At 43.5% G+C, this 23729-nt stretch overlaps 1 protein-coding gene across 1 annotated transcript; it reads left to right on the top strand.

Annotated features, from left to right (window-relative positions):
• FH (fumarate hydratase) lies at positions 1–23670 on the top strand. The gene is made up of 10 exons (XM_045818247.1): positions 1–169; positions 4532–4666; positions 7184–7294; positions 9619–9795; positions 12215–12397; positions 14547–14712; positions 16126–16329; positions 17831–17958; positions 20318–20471; positions 23314–23670. Exons 1-10 carry the CDS (start codon positions 38–40, stop codon positions 23454–23456), a joined length of 1533 nt encoding a protein of 510 aa, XP_045674203.1. The 5' UTR covers positions 1–37; the 3' UTR covers positions 23457–23670.
• The last annotated feature ends 59 nt before the right edge of the window (positions 23671–23729 follow it).

Here is a 23729-nt window from a genome sequence, read left to right as displayed (position 1 = left end):
TCGGCCTCAGTAATTTTACACAGGCTCCTGCTGCACCATGTACCACGCACTCCGGCTCCTCGCGCGGTCGTGTCGCCTCGTGCGAGTTCCACCCTCAGCCTCAGCCTTGGCTCCAGGCCCTGGTGGCGCGGCCACCCTCCCATTCCGGCCTCCGAACGCCGCTGGAATGGTGAGCGCGGGCTCCGGTCCTCCCGCGTCCCCGCCGTGACCTTCAGCCCTAGGGCTCGCGGGCAGGGCGCCCGCGGGCCGCGGGGAAGAATTACCCGGGGGTCCCCCAAGTCCGGCACTATGCTGTGCTCCCGCGCAGCGTGGCGGCCTTCTCTGCCGGGGGCTCCGCATCCAGAGTGGGGTTGGAGTCTCCACCCCTGGGTGACCGCTTGGACGGGGGCGGCAGCTGGCTGCGAGAGTCCCGCTGGCGGGACTCTCCGTGAGCGGGCTGGGCCTCTGCGTTTTGGAGTAGCCCTCCTCGGCCGCGCTTGCTGCGCTTCCGCGGGTGCGGGACCCCCCAGCTCTGGGGGCAGATCAGGGTGGGAGGGAGTGTGGGGAAAGGGAAAGCTCCCGTCCCTGCCCCTCAAATAGGGCCTGGCTGGCCAGACATTGGCCGAGTGCTAATCTGGTCGCCTCTGAACTCTGGCTTCTAGAATCACCACGCCACCTGAACTGCTTTCGGGTTCAGGTGGTCTTGACCATGATACCAAAAGATATTCTGATGTATTGATTTTTTTTAACTTATTGAATGATTTGATAATGCAGTTCATTATTTTTCCTTGTACCAGTTTCCCTTTCTTAGTTATATTCGCTCACTCTCATGTTACAGTGGATTTGAAGAGCTATCCAGGACAGAGAGTTTTTTTGGAATACAATGTAGCTAACAGAAATAAATGAGCCTTGTGGTCTGAAAAAACAGAGTCAAATCCCAGTGCTATCTTTTAGTGGCTGTGTATTTTTGTCCAAATTATTTAATCTACCCAAGCTTACATTTTCACATTTGTAAAATAAAGATAGTAATACTTACATTTGTGTGGTTATTATGACAAATTGAGAGACAATTTACATAAAGTGAAAGCAGTATATGTTCAAATAGTCATTGCTGTTGTTTTTGCTTGTTCTTCAATATAAGTTTGAAGTATAGCTGAGGATATCTTGATTGGTGAATGAAGGCTTATATGGAAACAGTAATATAGATCATCCATTTGTGAATTTTGTTAATTAGAACCTAAACTGAATACTCTTAAAAAGTATGAATAACCTTTGCATTCAATATTGCATTAACTCCTACATAACTCTATAATACCACAGAAAGGAAATATTAGAACTGTCCACAAATAAATAGCGTTCTTCTAAATCCTGAAAGAAAATTTAGAAGCAACTATGACATATGAAGTTAACTTTAAACCAAAGACTATTGCAGATACAGGCATCAAAGTCATAGAGGAACTCAGTGAATTATCTAGAATTAGAGGAAATATGAATAAATTTTAGAATAGAACTAATAATTTATTCATATAATACTAGTTCAATTCTTCAGTGACTCTCAGTAATTGAGAATTTACTCTCATGGGTGATATGTTTAGATGGCTTATTGTTTCTATTATATCTGACTTTCTGAAACATAAGAAATGAGGTCTGTCCAGAAAGCATCCAGCCATGTACTATGAAAAATAGAGACATTTATTGAAGAAGACAGAGGTTACAAGAAACATCATACATAGGACAATGATGCCTCAGTCCCCTTTAAAGTCAGCACCTTGGGAACTCACATAGTTCTCCCAATCACCATCAGCTGCCCTGTCATATTTTCCTGAATCTCATCGATGGTCTGAAATCTCTTCCCCTTCAAAGGAGATTGTAGTTTTGGGAAAGGCCAAAAGTCACAGTGTGCCAAATCTGGGCTGTACGGGGGCGGGAACTGTCAGTTGAAAAGAATGTATATTCTGCTGCCTTGGGATGAAATGCTCTGAAAAATATCCATAAAATTCATCTGGTTTAGTGTGTCATTCAAGGCCTCTGTTTTCTTGTTGATTTCCTGTCTAGAAGCTCTGTCCATTGATGTCAGTGGGTGTTAAGATCCCATATTATGATTGTATTACTGTCGATCTCCCCCTTTATGTCCATCGAGATTTGCTTTACAGATTTAGGTGCTCCTGTGTTGGGTGCATAATTGTTTACAGGGTTTATATTTTTTTGAATCTATCCCTTTATCTTTATGCAATGTCCTCCTTTGTCTCTTACTATAGCCTTTGTTTTAAAGTCTGCTTTCTTTGGTATAAGTATTGCTACCCCAGCTTTTTTTTTTTCATTTTGTTTGCATGAAAAATCTTTTTCCATTTTTTACTTTTAGTCTGTGTGTATCTTTCATTCTGAGGTGGGTCTCCTGAAGACAGCACATAGGTGGGTCTCGTTTTCTTATCCATTCAACTATCTTTTGTCTTTTGATTGGAACATTTAATACATTTACTTTTAAAGTGATTATTGATAGGTAAGTATGTATATGGCCATTTTATTTTTTATAACAATGTTCCTCTTTTTTTTCTTCATGTCAAGGAAGTCCATTTAACATCTTTTGCAGTACTGATTTAGCTTTAGCTTTTTTTTTTTTGGTCTGGGAAATTTTTTATTTCTTCTTCAATTTTAAGTGATAGCTTTGCTGGATAGAATAGTCTTGGTTGCAGGTCCTTGCTTTTCATCACTTTGAATATTCCATTCCTATCCCTTCTGGCCTGAAATGTTTCTGTTGAGAAATCAGCTCACAGTCTTATGGGAGCTCTCTTGTAGGCAACTGTCTTCTTGCTGCTTTTCAGATCGTCTCTGCCTTTAACCATTGCCATGTTAATTATGTGTCTTGGTGTGGGCCTCTTTAGATTCTTCTTCTTTGGGACTCGGTGCTTCCTGGATGTATGTGCCTTTTTGCTATACCACATTCAAGAAGTCTTCAGCCATTTCTTAAAATAGATCCTTAATCCCTTACTATCTCTCTCCTTCTGGTATCCCTACACTACAGATGTCATTATGCTTTATGTTGTTCCAGAGGTCCCTTAAACTTCTCATTTTTTTTTTCCTGCTCTGATTGGGTGTTTTCTGCCACCTTTTCTTTCAAATTGCTGATTTAATCCTTTGCTTCATTTAATCTCCTTTTGATTCCTTTTAGTGCATTCTTTATTTCATATGGTGTGTTCTTTATTTTTCACTTTTTTTTCCCTACTGTTTTCTATGGCCTCTTTTATGCTTAACAAAATCTTTAAGTTCTCACTGAGTTTGTCCATTCTTGCCCTAAGTTTCTTCAGAATCTTTATAACCATTGTTCTGAACACTCTACCTGGTAGATTGTTTGCCTCCATTTCATTTAGTTCTTTTTCTGGGGATTTCTTCTGTTCTTTCATTTGGGGCATGTTTCTTTGGTACCTCATTTTGGTTTCATCTCTATATTTGTTTCTGTATATTGGTTACATCTGCCGTGTCTCCCAGCCTCGGTAGGATGGCGTTATGTACATCCGAGGTGTCCTTATGTACAAGCCAATTACTTGGCTAGGGATTTTAAAATCTTTTGAATTCTTTGACTATGCTTATTTCATAATTCATGCTAGGTGACCATGCATTAAAACTCTGAGTATCCCTGTGAAGTTTCCTTAATATAAAGTATCATGTGTAAATTCCAAATTTCTAGTGGTTTACAGTAAATTTTTTTAGTGCCAAAATGTTTTTTTGAGCAGTTGTTCATTTTTTTTACTAGTATAAGTTGATGTACTTGGTATACTTGATGTACTTGGTTTCTCCATAAAAGGGACTTTGGGTCATGGGTTCTTATTCTGGATGGTAGATTGGCTTCAAGATATAAACTCCCTAAAATGGTAGGGAGTTTATATATATATAAATAAATGGTAGGGAGATTTTATATATATGTATTGATTTTAGTTTTTCTAGAGAGAGGATCCATAGCTTTCCCCATCTTCCCAAAGGGTTCTGTCACCCCGAAAAGGCTAAGAACCGACCTGGTCCATCTCCCTTCGTCTGCACATCTCCTTCCGTTTGGAGAGGAGAAAAGCTGACAGGCGGAAGGTGACCACGGAGTCTGGGTGATCTGCACTAAGCTGTCTCTCATGCATGGTGTTTGTAGACCACAGTCCAGCTCTGTTTAAGTATCTAATATTTTCACATTTTAAAGTGTCGTTCTTACACCACTTTCTCAAGTTCCCAGGCAGAGAAGCATTGCCCTAAGTACACTGACTTGGCCAGAGCTTGGCCGGTAACAGGCACACTCCTGAATTGGAAAAGATTATTTCTACTTCAGAACCTGCCTTTGTGTTTACGTCTGTGTAGCGTGTGACGTCTGCAATCTGGTTTTAACATCTATATTAATAAGTGTGTGTGACGGTCATCTCTCAAAGAGCTGGAAGAGGAGAGTGGAATGAGAGTGAAAATGCAATATTTTGTCTTCATGGTACTTTCTAAAGTTTCTCTTCCCCTACAGGTGATGTGCTTTTGATACTTGATTTCTGTTCAAGTCATAACTGTGTCTTGTGTCTGCCTTCAGGCCAGCCAGAATTCCTTTCGGATAGAATATGACACTTTCGGTGAACTCAAGGTCCCAAGTGACAAGTACTATGGCGCCCAGACGGTGAGGTCTACGATGAACTTCAAGATTGGCGGTGTGACCGAACGCATGCCTGTGAGTAGGGGCTCCTTTCGGGTGAACTGAGGTTCATTCCCGTGAGCCATTTTACTTTATAAATAAAATTTTACAGGGCTAAAATGTAGTTATCACAGATTTTTGTGAGTAATAAGATGTTTCTTTCATTAAAATGTGAAAGACTTTTTAAATACTCTTATTTTGAGCTGTGACTTGGAATATTTTGAATTTGTATTTGATAGAACTAAGTGATTTGTCTTTTTATTTTTGCTGGGATTTTTCAGATTTTTACTAGGATTTAATAGTTGGTGAGCATTCTTAATTTCAATACTTAAATTTTCTTTATGTATTTTTACCAATTAGCACTGAGTTTCAGAAAACTGATTTAAAAGAGACAGAGTTTTCTTTAATATTATACTTTCTATCTACCTTGGTATCAGTTTCTAGAGAAGTATACACAAAACCTAATAATATTATTCTTTACCATGTCTGGCATATAGTAGATAATATGTACGTGTTTGTTCAACACCACACGAATGGCTTAGTGATTAGAACACTTTCTGTCATATTTCATTAAAGCTAAGGTGACGTCAGTTAGAAGATGCACTGATATGCACCACTAGGAAAGAAAAGGGATGCCAATTAGAGTTGTGCATGTCATCAATTGTAAGATGCATCTTGATTTCACAGATGTCAAAGTGTGAAGAGAATCGGTTAAGTATATTACCCATCCCTCTGGAGCCCACCTGGAGTGTGAAAAATAGTTGCTTTAGGAATGCAGGATAGCCTCGTAGCCTTGAAGTAGCCAAGGTTCATCTGGTGAAGTAATGTTTAACAGTTATCTTCTAACTATGCTTTTTATTTTACAATAATTTTAGCTTCCATATTTTAGCCTAAGTCTTTCAGACTGTTCATTCAATTATATAATAGGCAGCTGAATCTTCTTGGAACAAAATCTTTGTTATTGCTACCTGCAGCCAGCTTGGTGAGGTCGACCACACAGGGTCAGATGACACAGTTGGGTGACAAAGGGCAGCAACTGATCCTGAAACAGTCTCAGATAGCTCAACTCTTGGGATTAATGAGGTCAGTCCTAACCCATATGACAGGAGTGAGCACAGGTCAAGGTTCGATGTTCCCTCTGCCACTGGCGAGGTGCATGGTTCTGGGCGCTTTGCAGGATTGCTGCGGCTGCTGCTCCAGACACAGGGCCGCTGTTTGGGTTGTACAGCTGAGCCAGATGGGCGCAGGGATACCAGTTTTGCCACATTTGCCTTCGTCTGCAGTAATTTCCTGAACTTTATTAAATATGAAGTCTACTGTCTGTCTATTTAGCTGAACAGTATGATGAAACCCAACCCTTTGTACCTGAAGTCCAAAGGAAAACAACATTAAAAACAGTTGTGAATTTCTAATGTGAATAAGGTGAGAAGAACCAGACCCTTCTTTTCTCTCCAGTGATACATTTCACTTTAATAGTGGTCAGTGAAACTCTCTGCTGTGACATTTTTTCCTTCATATGAGTCCACACACGCGTGGGTCAGTCACTCCAGGCAGACGGCCAGACACCACTGGCACGTGCTCACGACCCACCGACTTGCTGTCGAAACTGAAGTTCCCATTTGTGTCCGTCTTCATGGTCTTACGTTTCTAACCCCAGGTGCCATTTGTGTCCCTACCGTTTGGGTAAAACGCTCACGATGTTTTACTTCATTTTCTTAAAATTCAAAATGAAAATCTTCTGTTTTTTATTTCCTTTTTGGCTTGCCCCTTGGTTTATCCTCTTTGGCCCGGGTTTAATGTGTCTTATTCTTTATTGTTTTGTTTTTCCACTCTCAGTCCCCGTGAGGATCGTAGCATCTCCTTTACGAATTCACCACTGTCTTCCTCAGCCTTCCTGTCTCCCTCTGCTCTCCTCCCACCCCAGCCTGGTAGGGGAAGTATACCACAGTCTGTGTTACTAATTTTGGCAAGAACACTCATTTTCTTATCTTTTGAAAACGAGATATCGTTTCATTGCAACTTCGTCAGAAGTTACTCAGTTCATCCTTTTAAATTTGGTAAGGTGATTTGCAGGAGAATGTGAAAAGATCTATAAACTAAAAAGGTTTGTCAATATTTTTTTCCATTCGGTAGTTTGCCTTTTTATTTTGTTGATGGAGAAGGAAAGGAAAAATTACAATGTAGCTTGGGATCTAGTGGGAGAAAATCATGGTGACTGCTGGCAATATGATCGAGCACATGTCTGAAAGAAGCGTGTGTATATTACATTGTGAAAACAGGATAAATGGCGCATCGTCTGTGTGTGAATTTGTACCTATGTGAAAGGTCAGTGCACTGGCTTTTGTTTGGTTCTCTAAGCAAAGAGACACATGATGATTCTTGGTCCATTAGGTACCTATCTATAACCTTTCTCTATATCCTAAACATTTTAGGATCACAGTGTTACTTGAGTTATGTTATGTACAACTTTTGCATCTGCATGAAGTATTAATCTTAAAATTTCCATACTTACCTGAAATTGCAAATCTGAGATATTTCTCTGATTGATTCTAGATCCCAGTTATCAAAGCTTTTGGCATTTTGAAGCGAGCAGCCGCTGAAGTGAACCAGGACTATGGTCTGGACCCGAAGATCGCCAGTGCCATCATGAAGGCCGCAGACGAGGTGGGAGCGACAAGCAGGCTCATTCCTAGTGGCAGCAGCCGCGTGTCACCCGCTGGGTGATAGCAGGTTCCTGCAGGAGAAAGCAGGCACTGGGAATTTTGGAGTTAATGAAGTTCAAGGCAGGGTGGGGGGAAGCCCGTTCCGTGGAGTTCTCTGGGTCACGGATGAAATGAGTCCTCCTGGACACAATCTTTGTTCCGGCGGGAAAGGGGGTGGCGATTCCCTCCAGTGGAGAATGCCCCGGGCCCTCCTCGGAAACGGCTTTTATTGGGATTGGTGTGTTTGGGGGTAGACAGCAAGCACACGTGGCTCATCAATCAGTGTCAAAAGGCTGTAGTCATAGAAAACAGGTATTACCTATAGATAATAATCGAAGGAACACAGACGTCTGCCTCAGGTCAGGGTCTGTTAGACATGCTGACGCCCGATGGCCTTGAAGACGTGTTTCGTGAGATAAGGAGTTCACTCCTTATGCCTTGAACTTAAACATCCGGTTTATGTCAACAGTGCCATACACAGCAAAACAAGCTTCAAAGGGCACAGTGTATACTTCAGGCCCGACTTCCCACGGGAACCCTCGATGTGAGCATCGGGCCACGCTCCCACCTGCACTCCCAGCGTTGCGGTGGGGACTTACAGGCCTCTTCCAAGGCCTTGCTCGTGCGGGGCTGCAGTCCCCGGCACCACACAGAGCGGTCCCCAGCAGCAGGGTGGCAGCGTTATTGGCGAATGAGGTTATCGATTTGGGGCTTCAAATACTGTGGCAAAATTTGTGGATGGTTGTATACACTCTTACTGATTTTCTTGACTGTTCCTTTAATTTATATAGTTGTATACAGAAGAACTCTATGATGAAACACTCTATATTTTATTTCTTATTTTATATGTAAATGATTCATTTAAAAACTAGTTGGTTATTTGATAGTATGTATAGGGAAAGGTATTTCGTTAATTCTCTAATATCATAATGTGAAGGAAGCAATCAAACATGACAGTTTAAAAACTCTGTACATAGCCCTGGCTGGCGTAGCTCAGTGGATTGAGCGCGGGCTGTGAACCAAAGTGTCACAGGTTTGATTCCCACTCAGGGCACATGCCTGGGTTGCAGGCCACGGCCCCCAGCAACCGCACACTGATGTTTCTCTCTCTCTTTCTCCCTCCACTCCCTCTCTGAAAATAAATAAATAAAATCTAAAAATAAATAAATAAATAAATTTTCTAAAAAAAATAAAAACTCTATACATAATGTTGTTCACTGCAGTGCCATTTATAATAACAACAGATTAGAAAGTATCCATCCGTAACAGCTACATGTATAAGTTATATTGTGATGCCATAGAAAATTAGTTTTCTAAAGAATGTCACGGAACAAAGCCTACCATATAAGAGGCAGTTGGGGGGAAGGTAGCCAAATATGTGTATTTTATGATCCCAATTTTGTTGAGAAAAAATGAACGGAAGCTTTCTCGTATGTGCACACGCACTCCCGCTGCGTGGCGCGGAAACTGGAAAGAGACGCTGAAGTACCAGCTGCCGCTGTTCCTGAGGTCCACTGGCGCTGTGGTGCCAGTGGACTTTTCTTAGTTCTCCAAATTTTCCACACCGATCACCTAGTATTTCTACTAACTAGGAAACAAGTTTTAAAGTGAACCAATTATTAAAGGTAATATATTTCCAAAGTGCATGCTGATTTTTTTAAACTAAAATTATTCCAGTAGGTGGTTAAGCACCCACTGTCTTAGAAAGCGTACAGTCCAAAAACTAGCATAGCAATTGGAAGTATAAAAATATGACAAAAAAACAAAACCAAAAAAATATGACAAAAATAGGAAGAAATTTGGACTGTGTGTCTGCACTTGGCAGTTGCTACTCACTGGGCATCTGTGCGAGGAAGCAGCTATTAATGTATTCATTTTCATGTCACCAGTTCATTCTCATACTGACTCCAACTGTCGCATCTGTTGGATGACCCTGCTGAGCACCAGCAGTGAATGTAGCTAAAGACCCAACAGTTTGGCAGCCCTAACATGTGGCCCTATCTGCATATTAGCAGGGGAGGCAGCTGGAGAAACAGGCTTTGGTTCAGTTCTGTTGACTCACGGTAGTTCATCACTCACTTGTCAAAGTGGCCGCGCTTGGGACGAGGGATGCTGCGGAAGCCTGGCTTGCTGGCCAGCCACTGACTGTGTGGCACCAGCAGTAAAACACACCTCTAAGACTGTGTGGTGCATGGTACCTGCTTAATCGTAGTTGATTAAAATAGCCAAATGAACGTTGCCTTTCTTATTTAAAAGAAATCTCGTGTCTAACCCTCTGTTCTGCAGGTAGCCGAAGGGAAACTAAATGACCATTTTCCCCTCGTGGTGTGGCAGACTGGGTCAGGAACCCAGACAAACATGAACGTGAATGAAGTCATCAGCAACAGAGCCATCGAAATGCTGGGAGGCGAACTCGGCAGCAAGAAACCAGTGCATCCCAACGACCACGTTAATAAAAGCCAGGTCAGCGTTTCTATCTCTGTCCTCCACTGGAAGTTGTAAAGAATACCCGAGGTCGGTCTTATCAGGCAGGCATTGGCTTTTTGGCAAGGAGAGTCATTCTGCTTATATTTTTTCATGGAAAGGACTTCTTAGAAGCTATTTCTTTCAGGAATCTTGGGTCTAACTTCAGAAAAATCACTTTTAGGGAAAAATGACTTTTAGGACACCTGAATTTAGTATATGTGTATATTTTTATTGTTTTGGATTTTTAAAAACTATTTCGAAATAGCTTAATTTTATAAAAGAATTGCAAAGATACTTCAAAGAGCTTCTGCATACCCTCTACCCAGCTTCCCTTAATGTTAAACATTTTATATAAACCGGGTACACTTACCTCTCTGAAAAATGAACATTGGTTCAATGCTCTTAACTGAACCCACTGTGTCAGGATTTCTCTAGTTTTCTGCTGATGTCCCGTGTGTCTTCAGGATCCAGTCCAGACTGCACATTGCATTTAGTCACCATACCCCTGTAGTCCCCCCACTGTGACAGTGTGTCTTCTGTCACTTTCCAAAGTAGTGGTCAGGCATTTTGTCCCTCGGTTTGCCTCTGTCTGATGTCTTCCCGTGATCGGACCGAGACTGGATTTTGCAATGAGTGTTAGAGAAATGAGGGCTCTTCTCATTACATCATGTCAGCGGTGCGTGACAGCCACATGGCTGTCTGTCCTGGCGAGGGTAACAGGCATCGCTTGGTTGGGACAGCGTCTGCCAGGTCTGTCCCTTTCCACTCCCTGTTAGCGGGGAGCCACCAACCACATCCTGCCTGCACCCCAGGAACTGCACGTAAGCCTCACTCCCAAAAGGAAGGAGTTTCAGGAAAGTTTTGGACATGTGCTGAAATTGCCATGGAATTAACACAGAACTTGAGACTCTGCGGATATCCTCTGCCTCCTTAAACTTTTGCCCATGAATTCCAGCATTCGTCAGTGGACCTTGCCTATAGCAATTACTGTTACGGTATTTTGGATGAGGTTACCTATGCTTCTACATTTATTAATTAAAATTTTGCTGTAAAGATTTGTCATCTTTGTTCTCCCCACATTAATTTATGTATTCAGTCGTTAATGTATTCAGTATGGTTTCATGAATATGTATTTTATTCTTAGAGGTATAATCTAATGCTTTTCCCCCTAATACTTTTGTTATTTATGTTGTTGCTCCGATTGCCCCAGCTTTGGGAGTCTACTCAGTTGGCTCTTGTGCACTTTGGGCAGGCCAGCATCCTTTTGGAAAACCCACTGGTTCCCTTTTTGGGACTAAAAGGTGCTCCTGGCTCATCATCTTGTATTTCCCCTGGCCTGGCCCCATTCGCACCCGTTTTTCCAGGGACCTCTCAGAGGGCCTTGCTGGAGTACGATATTTGGAAACTAAGATCTGGGTGCTAGGTGTGACTAAATATAGAGATATTTAAGTATAAAGGGGGAAGTCTTTCTCTTTTTATTGAATTTAATGGGGTGACACTTGCTCACAAAATCATACAGGTCTCCAGGGTACTGCTCAATAACGGGGGAAGTTTTGTTACATAAATTCATTGTGTGAAGGATTTTCAGACCCAGGGCTTGCCTTGAAATATGAATTTACCTTTTATATACACTGAAATCTGAGATCTGCTTCGAATGACCCAGTGTATGTGGTTGGGGGAGGAACTGAGGTGGTGTGGTAGATGAAATACGGCTCACTCTGTGCTGGTAGTTATTTGAATTTAGGTGATAGGTATGTGAGTGTCTGTTGTATCATCCATCCTGCTCTTGTAAGCAGTTTGGTATTTTCCATAATAACAAGTGAAAACATATATAGCAGGTACACCTTTTTATATGGCATCATAACTTAGAAGCATGGAGTTACGGGTGAGGAGAGAGCATGGAGCGCTCCTTTGACTTCCTCGTCAGGGCCCAGCGTGCTCGTCCTAAATATTTTAAGCAAGTCAAAAATGGCAGCTTGGCTTTCCTGTTTTTCAAGTGCTAACCCACCTCAGCATTTTCCTTCGGGTCCATCAGCGGAGAAATGTTTATGAGGGACGGTGTGCACTGCGTAACTGTAAGGTGTTATTGCTGTCCTCGCAGGCACGTGTTAACTGCTTCTCTCTTCCTGGCTGTCATGTATTAGCAGGCAGGTGGAATAATCATGAACACGATCATTGTAGGTGGTATGTACAATACACCATACCATACAATAAGGACATTCCGCAAAGGAAAGCAGGTTGCTTCCCATTTGATCCTAAGAGACCTCAGACTTGCCACACCCAAATGTGATTGAGCACTAAAATGATGCTGAGTGTTTAGTAGTCGTTTAGTGAGGTTTTTCATTGAGACATTTAAGTTTATTTTTTGTTGCCTCTGATTTAACATTTTACATTTCTTTTGAAAATTCTCCAACAGAGCTCAAATGATACGTTCCCCACGGCAATGCACATAGCTGCTGCGACGGAAGTTCACGAGGTGCTGCTGCCAGGGCTGCAGAAGCTACACGATGCGCTCGAGGCGAAATCCAAAGAGTTTGCCCACGTCATCAAAATTGGGCGAACTCACACACAGGATGCGGTCCCGCTCACTCTGGGGCAGGTATACGGGAGGAATCCGATTTGATTCGAGTTCGGGGTCGGTACAAATGGCCAGTGTATTACCTGCTAAATCACACTGGTTTAGAAAGGCAAGTTGATAACAGCTCAGTTCAGTGACAAGAGATTGTTCTACATTCATCTGTGAGCACTTTTTATTGACATCCGCTTAGGGGCGGGGCAGAGCATACGGGCCATGGGCCAGACTGCAAGGCAGCCTGCGCAGGTTCACGTCTTAGCTCTGCTGTGCACAAGCTGGTGGGCCTTAGGAAAATTATTTAGCCTTTCTGTGCCTCAGTTTTCTCAGCTGTAAAATGAGGAACGTAACATCTTTTTCGTAGGATAGTTGTGAGGGTCAGTGAGCTGATCAATGGAGAGTGTTTGGAAGCATGCCTGATGAGAGTGTGTACTGGTGTTAGCTATCATCATCATCATCTTCATCCTTCCTTGTCTCTCTTACTCTAATTAAATTAGTGCGCTCTTTAAATGCTAATATTGAAGTGTTTAAATGAGGCGTATCTTACTCTAAAATTGTTTTGGCCACATTTGAAAGTGGTATTACTCTCTTCTCCAAATTACTGGGAAGTATTGTATGTTTTATCTGTACCTTAACACTGTCTGATGGTGTGTATCACAAAGGGATGTAGGAAGTACCTGGAACAGGGTTTTTTTGTCTTAGTGAGCTCAGTCCAGTTTGGGAGCTAGGACATACACAAATTATACGTCAAGAAATGGTTATACATGCCAGGTGTCAAATGATGGTTTTGCAGAAATTGAGGTGAGGGTGCGAGTGTGGCTGCTGCCGACTTCCTACCATTTACAGTCTTGTTCAGGTGATAGCGAACACTGAAAAAAGCTTGATTATTGGGCTTAATTTTATCACTGAAGGAACGAGGAAAACGTGAAATGGTGAACTGGAACACAGATGGTATGACTGAACTGAGCCCACTCAGTGCAGTTACCTTTTACAGCTGCGTCTGACTCTTGGCATCACTGGTCCCAGTGCCATGCTGAATTGCTAAGGAGGTGTAATATAAGTCTTTGAAACTTCTCAGCACCCCCTCTTTTCCAGATTTTCCCTCTTGTGTGTGTGTGAGTCTCATGTTGGAAAGTCACTGTGCTCAAGTCCACCTGGGCCACGACGCACCCTCCTGTGCAAATCGTCATTCCCCCTGTTGTGACAGAAAGTTCTGTTGGACAGTTTGGCTTCATCTTATTAGAAGCCTTTACACTTGATTTTATTGGAATTGCCTTTTTAGTTTGTGTAGTTTTTTCCCTGAATAAAAATACATTTCTTGAGTGAATGCAGTAGGTGCGTGTATGGGTGATGTCAGGTCAGATGGGTCAGGTCTACTGGAAAGGAGTTACGTCTTCTAAAACTAATCAAGAGGAGTGACATCTTCTAACTAGTCAAGAGTATTTGTGGTTTTTCAGTGTTTTTAGACAGGAAAAAAGAGATTGATTCAGTGTAACCGTATATCCGGGCTCGTTCACGTGAGTTCCAGTGTATGCCTCGTGCCCCACCCCCACCCCCGCCCCCGTATGTTTCCTCATGGACGGACCCTTGCTGTGTTCAGAACACAGTAAATTCTGTTGTTGCCTTGTGTAAATGTGTCGTATTTTAGAAAGCAGTGTGACATTAGTAGCAGAGGTGAAACATTCTCATATTTTCCCCTCATCCTCATATTTTATGTAAATTTTCAGGATTTTAAACTGAAATTGTAGGGAGAGTATTTCTTTGTTTATATTTTTCTTGAAAGGATTCCGTGTGGTTTTTTTTTTTTTTTTGCTTTCTCAGAGTTATCTGGGATACACCAAAATATTAGAAATAACTTGCAAATAACAAATAATGTAATGTAATAAAGTCGTTCCTTTTTAAAGTTTGTTTCCTATGTTCTTTGCTTTCTATTAAGACTAGATTATAAGCAGGTGGCATGTTATCAGTGGTGTTGTCTTATCTCATAGGATTATAAAGTCTCATTCTTTCCTATACTTGGTGCGTTGTGTGAATTAAAGTGGCCTAAATACCTCCTGAGTAACTTAAAATTTAGTGTCTGAAACGTAGAGAAGAAACTTCTATTTAATGCAGTTAGACGCACTCCTAAGTCATTAGGCAATTCTGTCTTCTCACCTTGGCTGCCTTCTCTGTTCAGGAGTTCAGTGGGTACGTCCAGCAGCTGAAATACGCAATGACGCGAGTGAAGGCCGCCATGCCGCGGATCTACGAGCTCGCGGCCGGCGGCACTGCGGTCGGCACCGGCTTGAACACCAGAATCGGCTTTGCAGAAAAGGTTGCCGCCAAAGTGGCCGCGCTCACAGGTCAGTGACGAAATGAATTACAACTCACTTTATTACACTAGTTTATGTATTTTCTGGGTGTTTCTGCTTTAGACTTTTTGTGAGTTTAAAGTTAAAAGTGATATTTTGCCATCAAACATGTGTTTTATTTTAGGGGTGTTTTTTCTATTTCCTACCATTGTGGTTCGAAAAGCTACTTGGTATGCTCTCAGTCTTCTTGAATTTGCTGAGTCGCTTTGGGGCCTAACACGTGGTCTGTCCTAGAAAATGTTCCCTGTGCGCTTGAGAGGAACCTGCTGCCCCTGGGCATAGGGCGGTGTTCGAGTCCACTCCTCCTTACCGATCCTGTCTGGGTGGTCTGCGCCCCTTGCTGAAAGTTGGATTTGAAAGTCCTCAGCTATTATTGTAGTATCGTTCATTTTTCCTTTTAGCTCTGTTAGTTTTTGCTTTATGCATCTAGGTGCTTCAGTGTTGGGTGCATAAACATTTATAATTGTTATATCTTCTTGACCCTGTATCATTATATAATGACCTCCATTTGTCTCTTTTCACCATTTTTAGTTAAGATCTACCTTACCTCTGCTTTTTTTGTTTGGCCATTTCTTAGAAATGGCTTTTTTCCATCCCGTCACTGTTGTCTTTTGGGGTAAAGTGAGTCTCTTGTAGATCGCATATTGTTGGATCGTGTTTTTTTTATCCATCCAGCCATTCTGTGTCTTTTAATTAGAGAATGTAATCCATTTACATTTAAAGTAATTATTGATAGGTAAGGACTTTACCATTGCCATCTGTGACTTGCTTTCTGTTATTTTGTGGATTCGCTGTTCTTTGTTTCTTACCCTGCTGGCTTTCTGTGTGTTTTGATGTCTTTTGGTGTCAGCACGCTTTGACTGAGAAGTCTGCTTTTTAATCAAGAAGAAATTTATGGGAGGGTTTAAAATATGTGGCTCTTCAAAATTTTGACCGTGGGAGAGGCTGATGGAGACGGTCTTGCTCGTTTTGACTCCTGAGTGTCCCAGGGATTTGTGGCCCCTGGAGGGAGGAGACAGGGGAGCAGCCTAGGCTGGAGGAAGGACTGTCCTGGGAAAGGTGGGAAGGGACTTTGACCTACTTTTCGTCTTTATTCGAGAAGTCGGGCTCTGCTCACCGGGGTCTGTAGCAGGGAGGTGCCTCCCTGTCTCCAAGTGTTTGTGGCACTTGTTGTCTCATCCGTTACATGTGCTGGCGTTATTGATTCTTTCTACTCCTTTGGGGCTTTCTAAAGATATGTGGACAGACTTTAGTCTTGAAATAGACTTTTGTTTCCTAAAGTAAATTTTTTCCCTGTTGTTTTTGGTTTTCACACACTGAACTTTCTGTTTAACTTGCTAATTGTTAAAAAACCATTTAATTTTACCTGCTAACTCATATAGGTTATTATTATCTTTTTTTCAGGCTTACCTTTTGTTACAGCTCCAAATAAATTTGAAGCTCTGGCTGCCCACGATGCTTTGGTTGAACTCAGCGGAGCCATGAACACTACCGCTTGCAGTCTGATGAAGATAGCAAATGATATTCGTTTTCTGGGTTCTGGTCCTCGCTCGGGTCTGGGGGAACTGATTTTGCCTGAAAACGAACCGGGAAGCAGTATCATGCCAGGTAATTAATTGCAGAGCTGGTAGATGTTAGACCTGGTACTCGACAAAACCCAGGCATCTTGCCTAACTAGCATGTCTCCTTTGGCTCGGGATCCATGGTCCTAAAGAAGGGTGGGAACACATTTGGCACCCTTGTTTCAGAAGGTCCTTTTGAGCCCCCTTTGATCCGGACTTCAGGAGCCTCACCCAACAATATAGGAGGAAAGACTTTTTGTTCGTAGTGTGCGTTTTGATTCCCACACTGGAAAATGTATCATAGTTCTGTCGTTCATGGTGCAAAGCCAAGAGAGTTTTAGAACAGGCTATTGAAGTGACCAGCATGGGTTGAGTAAAAATGAATGATACCAAACACCTCTCCGTTCAGTTTTTGCTTTGGGAAGTGACACGGGCAGTGGACACCTAGACTCCAGCAAGTCACTGGGCTGGCTCACGTGATGTCCACTGAGGCCAGTGGAGGGGCGTGGGCAGTGCCGTCAGGTGAATGTAGCTGGGCACACAGTGACATTGCAGGAGGGACTAAGAAGTTGACTTCAGACTGGAGGAAGGCCTTGGTAGCACGCTGACTGGTGAGCCGAAGGAGGTGCTGATCATACTAGCAGATGACTTACTTAGCTGAGATAGCAGGTCATCAGGTGACAGAATCCGGTTCACAGTGTCCTCTGTAGGTTGGACTGAAACCGACAAAGTGACTTTTGATAGTGAAAAAGAGAGACCTGACTATAGATTCTTTTAACTCTATGCATGCAAAGAAGGAGAATAGATCTGGTTTTAAAGTATTTCGTGTTGAAAAATGACCTGCGTTTAGTTGATTGAAGATTCAAGGTGATTGCCTGAAAAAGAGTAATGCAGAGTTGCAGAAAAGCAAATAATCTTCCCACTGTGTTGCTTTGTACTGGTCAGAGGAATCTGGGGTGTTTGGTTCAGACCTGAGCGTGCCAGACTTGAGCGGGTTACCAGAATGGTGGGGTTCTGGAGACTCATACGATGGATAGGAAAATTCCAGTTTAATGTCACCGTCCCCTGAGACGCGTCCCAAGTGTGGGTCAGGTCCCTCTTCTATAAGCACTCCCGTAGCAGTCTGCCTCTCTGCCTTTACCCCCTACCCGGTGTAGTTGCCAGCACACTCTCCCTGGCCTCCAAGCTCGGCTTCTTACTCACGGGGTGCGGCCAGTGCCTGGCTCTGCCAATGTTGCTGGAATGAATGAAAGCCACGAAGATGGAGAGAACTCTATTTAACAGGTGGCTGCGGGTACTCACTGCTCATTATTTATTAGCCATGGAATGATTCACAGTTTGTGGCTACCCGTCTCCCTTTCTTTGGTCAGTTTGTTTCATTAAATTCAGCACTGGTGGTTGGGGCCCAGCTTTATTATATATCTTTATTTAATGAAGTTAGATTCCCTCCCATTCTCCATTATTTGACATGAAACCCAATCTTAACTGATGCTAAGGAGTTATGAGCGTGTTTGACGTGGAGTCTCTCCCCGGTGGTTTTCTTGAAGGCAAGGTGAACCCTACGCAGTGTGAAGCGATGACCATGGTTGCCGCCCAGGTCATGGGGAATCACGTCGCTGTCACCGTCGGGGGCAGCAATGGACATTTTGAGTTGAATGTGTTCAAGCCGATGATGGTAAGCTTTACCTTTGATTCTTAACGTTTTTGACTGAAGGCTGATAGTCTCGGTTTTTGCCTTTCATAAAGGTTTCTGTAGATCTTACATTAGGTACGCGATGATATATATAATCAGCAGTTGGAAGTCAAGCATATATTAATGTTAGAGGATTCATCCCAATATTCAGTTAGGTGACTTTTAACTCAAGTAATTTGATTGTTTGCTTTAATAGGAAGAAAACTTCTGGAAGGTAGGGTACAGGTTTCTTCCTTGCCCTTCACCAGTGGAGATACTAGCGAGTATAAATCAGTGTAAGCCGCCTCAGTTAAAAAAAGAAAGAAAGAAAAAGAGCCCTGCCTCAATCCTGTCTCCTTACGCTGCTCCTTCCTTCTTCCCCTCAAATTCAATCTTAAAAGAGAAACGGGTCCTGGCAGGCGTGACTCAGTTGATTGGAGCATCACCCATTGACCAGAAGGTCACAGAGGTCACGGGTTTGATTCCCCGTCAGGGCACATACCCCAGTTGTGGGTTCAATCCCTGGTCAGGGTACATATGAGAAGGCAACCAATTGATGTTGCTCTCTCTCTCCCCCGCCCTCTCTCTAAAAAAGCAATGAAAAAAAAAAGTTCTCAGGTGAGGATAAAAACAAAAATTAAAACAGGAAGAAAAAAGAGAGTAACCCATACTCAGTCATCCACGCTGTGCTCACTGCTTGTGCTTGAATTGTTGTTGCGGTCACTCGTGACCTCGGTCCAGTAGGCGTGCCACCGCTCGCCTAGCAACATCCGGCCTTGACTCTTGCTTTTGTGAAATACTCTTTGCCCTTGGTTTCTTCAGCATGTCTCCCCACTTTCCTTTCCTGTCTCTCAGGCTTTCTCTCACTGGTTCTACCTCTTCCACATACTGCGAAAACATTGTTGGGTTCACTAAAACTTCTTCCTCCTTCCTTTTTAAATTTTTAAAATTTTTTATTTTTTTTAAAGATTTTATTTATTTATTTTTTTAGAGAGGGAAGGGAGGGAGATAGAGAGAGAGAAACATCAATGTGCAGTTGCTGGGGGTCATGGCCTGCAACCCAGGCATGTGCCCTGACTGGGAATCAAACCTGCGACACTTTGGCTCGCAGCCTGAGCTCAATCCATTGAGCTATGCCAGCCAGGGCTTCTCCTTCCTCTTTATGAAGCTGGAATAAGATGGTATCATCCTATCATCCGTGTCCCCAGCTCCAGATAATGAAGCTGTCACCGTAAGAGTCCTGTATTTGTGTAAAATGTTATGTCTAAAATAGAGAAGCCGACTTCCAGTTTGTATCTGGTGTAAAGTCTGATTTTAATTTGATAACACACAAATGACAAAATTAAGTCTATTCATTCGGTGTATTCATGAAATGTTTATTGAGTACTAGTCTGTATCAGGCACTGTACTGGTTGCTGATGTCAGAACAGTGAACAGAACAGATTGTTTGCCCCTCTGGATTGCACATTCCAGTGGAAAACAGAACACAGGCTGAAGCAGAACTCAGACCTAGAAGCTTCTGCTCTCAGGTCACTTTGCAAACAGTTACACCGCTGTCTAGCAAATGTCAGTGCGTAACAATAAATGTCTGCTAATCTTTTAAAAAAACCTCTTTTGTCTTTAATAGAAAATAAATGTAGATAATCAACATTGGTAATAATAGTCATCTTGAAGTTCTGTGAATTCTACTCGAGTTCATTGTTGGGAGTATAGTTTTCAGGCTCTGGGGTTTTAGACCAAAAGAGTTTAGGATGTGGATATTTGTCTTAAGCCATGTTGAAATGTTACCAAAAAGAAAGAAAACGCTAAAACTAACTGATTTTATACTGTTCGTAAATCGAGTGAAAGGCTATTTTGAAGTGACTGCGGATTATGTGTTTCCTTAAATATAAGAAAGTGTGGTGATCGTTAGAAACTGGGAAGCCCCAACCCCACCGGTTTCCACTGCCTGACCTCTGCGTCTGGGCACCTCTGCCTCCTGCAGGGAAGACTGGGTCCCCCCACCCCCAGCCCCAGCCCCAGCCATCTAACTCCTCCCCTTCCGGGGGCTTCACCACTTCCCATCACGAGGGTCGCCTCCCTTTCTCTGCGCTCTCACGTTTCATTCCTGTGTTTTGTGATGCCGCAGGCTGTCTTGTGTGTTAGTTATTTATGCTTATTATCTATTCCTCTTAGATTTCCGTGCCCTCACATGCTTATAAGTTTTTTCATATTTGTTGTCTTGAGTCCGGTGCCTCCAAAGTTGTAGGAGTGCTGGATGTGTATTGACTCATATATTTATTTATGAACCAGTAAGTAATACTGTGTGTTATTGGACCAAAACAAAAAGGTTAGGCTTGATAAGTCTCTCCCCGTCTCGTAGATTAAAAACGTGCTGCACTCGGCCAGGCTGCTGGGCGACGCGGCCGTCTCGTTCACGGAAAACTGCGTGGTGGGCATCCAGGCCAACAAGGAGAGGATCGACAAGCTGATGAACGAGTCGCTGATGCTGGTGACGGCGCTCAACCCGCACATAGGTGAGCGCGGAAGGGGCGGTGAGCGGGGGAGGGGCGCCGTGCGCTCGCGCGCGCAGAGCTAAAAAGCCGGAGAGACCGCGGATCCGTGGTCAGAGACGACAGTTTCCTTTTGGACATTGTCGAAGTAAAATCTTTATAAAAATGTTTGAAATTGAGCTGTAACACACTATATGTAACTTATGAATGTCATAGTTATTTCAAAAACTTGATCGATTAGGCTTCGTTTTATTTGAAAATGTGGTAAAATCAGAAGTAGTAGTTCAAACGTATTGGAATCTTACTGGAATTCAGGTGCCTTATATTCCGAGACGCTGGGGAGGACCCTGTCCGTTGGGAGTGTCACTAGGTGGCACTGGCTGATTAGCAACGGGGAACGGATTCATTGTTCTACCTGCTCTGGATGCTCGGCCGCGCTGTTTTCCATTCTGTTCAATTCAAATAAGCAGGGTAATAATTCATTATAGGGAAAGGGAGAAATGCAAATATTTTGTCTAGAACCATGGCTTTTGTATTGCAAGCCTTTTTCAGAACGGTCAACATTTCATTCTGTGCGTTCAGCGTAGACTTTATTAGGGACGGACCATAGCGACCCCATTAAATCACCGACTCTCGGGTTTTGAGGCATGCACTGCTTTATGTGACGGCGGGCTAGCAGCCTTTTCCCACCTTCCCCTCACTGCTGAGCTGGGGGGAGCGCAGCCCCCGGTTTTCTGTTTCAGAACAGGTTATGATGAAGTCAATTGACACATGGTTGCCGCTTTAAAACGTTCTCCTGTAACCCCGACCTTTCGGGACTGACTCTGTATTCTTGGCCTCACGTCAAGCTTCACTTGCGGTCTTACGAAGGGGGAGCTCATCTGACTGCGACAGGTGGCTCTGAGCCCAGCGTCGTAGTGACATTTTGATCCTTTTGAAATTATTGCACCTCAGCATTCAGCTGGTGGCAGACACGGGTGCTCAGAGGCATCCGTGAGAAGTGCTTTACTACGTCTGCACTTCGGAACATGCTGCCAGCACATTTACATTCGAGGTGCTCCGAAAGCTGTGTCATTGAGGGGTCTTCCCGGGAATCAGCATACTGGGAGGTCAAGGCCATACAAGGAAAAGTGGGCAAGCCACGCATGACTGGCAGCAAAGCAGGAGCCTTCTGCCTCTGCATTGTGGGCTCTGTGTGCGTGTGCTCTGTGTGCATGTGCTCTGAGTGCATGTGCTCTGTGTATGTGCTCTGTGTGTTCTCTGTGTGTGGGCTCTGTGTGCGTGTGTTTGCATGTATTGTGTACATGGGTTCTGTGTGCATGTGCTCTGTGTGTGTGTTCTGTGTTCATGTGCTCTGTGTGCTCTGTGCATGGATTCTGTGTTGTGTGTGCTCTGTGTGCATATGTTCTGTGTGCGTATGTTCTGTGTGTTCTGTGTTCATGTGCTCTGTGTGCGTGCTCTGTGTGCATGGGCTCTGTATGTGTGCTCTGTGCGTGGGCTCTGTGTGTGCGTGCTCTGTGTGCATGTATTCTGTGTGCATGGGTTCTGTGTGCGTGGGTTCTGTGTGCATGGGCTCTGTGTGTGTCCTCTGTGTGTGTGTGCTCTGTGTGCATGGGTTCTGTGAACATGTGTTTTGTGTGCATGTATTCTGTGTACATGTGCTCTGTGTGCATGGGTTCTGTGTGCATGGGCTCTGTGTGTGTGTGCTCCATGTGCATGGGCTCTGTGTGCATGGGCTCTGTGTGCATGTGTTCCATGGGATGGCAGAGAGCTCAGGGTGGTGAGCACACCACTTGGACTTCTGTGTCAGTAGTCGCTGGAAGGTACAGAAGAGCAAATATTTCCCCCTAACGTTTGACAGGAGAATTCTTTGTCCAAATTACTCTGATTGGTAAATGCCCTTTCCAGCGTGGTTAGCCTTCACAAACTCAGTTACCCAGTGAAATTAACCGTGCCCACAATACGTCGTATCGACAGCGAGTAATTGTGTACAGACACATAACATGTCGCCTGGTTGATGGTCGGATGTCTCAGCAGGCTTCTCATTGGTCATAGTTCTCTGACCTTGGTGGTTTTTTTCCTTTGTGCTTTCTTGGTTTCATTTTCATTTTTTCTGTTCTTTCTTACTTTTGCCTTCTGACTTTTTAAAATTATGTTAAATCAGAACAACTTGTAGAATTCTCCTGCCCCTGCCTTTGTTAATTTTAAAAGCTAGTAAGCCCGCAGTGAACAGTAGAAGAATATATTTAGCTGAAACCTACTGCCCCCCCATCCCTCTAGCGTGGGGAGAGGCCGGGTGTGGGGTGCCCAGCAGAGAAGAGCTGTGGGAGGCGGCTCTGAGGGGCATCTCCTGCGGGCCCAGGCTGCGGCTGTGGCTACAGCTGCGGCTCCATCTCTGCTGGCAGAGCGGTCCCCACAGGCCTGGGCCCACAGTGCCGCAGTGGTTAGCCCCTTGATGCTGCCTTATGAAGAGGATCGTTTCTGATCAAACATGCTTGAAACAACACAGTTATACTACTCAGATGTGTATTTTTGTGTCTCGTTGCTTTATTGGTTTTTTTTTTCCTCTGAAGATAACCGAGTGAGTGGGCAATTTTAATTTAGGAACAAATCTGTTGTAGAGTGTGTTTACGTCTGTGTTACATAAGAAAAATAAAGATTTTATTCTCTATATAAGAAATGGCAACTATAAAGATAACCACCGTTAGAAATGACAATAACATCATCACTGTTAAGTATTTTTAAGATGGAAAAATGTTGCCAAAGAGCTCCGGAACTTCACTATCAAGTAAATAATGACTACCTTTTCCTTCAGAGAGCCAGCGTTCACTACTCACTCCTCTGTCACCTTCCCCCGTTCCTTCAGGCTACGACAAGGCAGCGAAGATCGCTAAGACCGCGCACAAGAAGGGGTCGACCCTGAAGGCCACGGCCGTGGAGCTGGGCTACCTCACAGCGGAGCAGTTTGACGAGTGGGTGAAGCCCCAGGACATGCTGGGCCCGAAGTGATTGCAGTGCCTTCGTACTAAAAAACGTGCCGGGTGAACGGTAACGTGAAACAGACTCCTGTTTTTAAACAAAGATGGGTAAATGCGGGAGGAAACCGCTACTGAACTTGACCGTCTCTAGCGGAGCAGTTCGGACAGTACGTAAAACTCGAGGATCTGCAAGGTCCAAAGTGAAGATAAAAGGGTAAAATAAAATAATTGTATAAAATCAGGAAGAAAACAGCCTCTTTTATTTTAAATGCCTTGGGTATTATAGTTGAATCTGATATTTGTG

Source organism: Phyllostomus hastatus, unplaced genomic scaffold (genome assembly GCF_019186645.2).
Source record: "Phyllostomus hastatus isolate PE091 unplaced genomic scaffold, TTU_PhHast_1.1 phas_contig_148, whole genome shotgun sequence".
In the NCBI taxonomy this organism is placed as follows: domain Eukaryota; kingdom Metazoa; phylum Chordata; class Mammalia; order Chiroptera; family Phyllostomidae; genus Phyllostomus; species Phyllostomus hastatus.
Note: the sequence above shows the minus strand (reverse complement) of the source record. Positions and strands in the feature narration are given on the sequence as shown.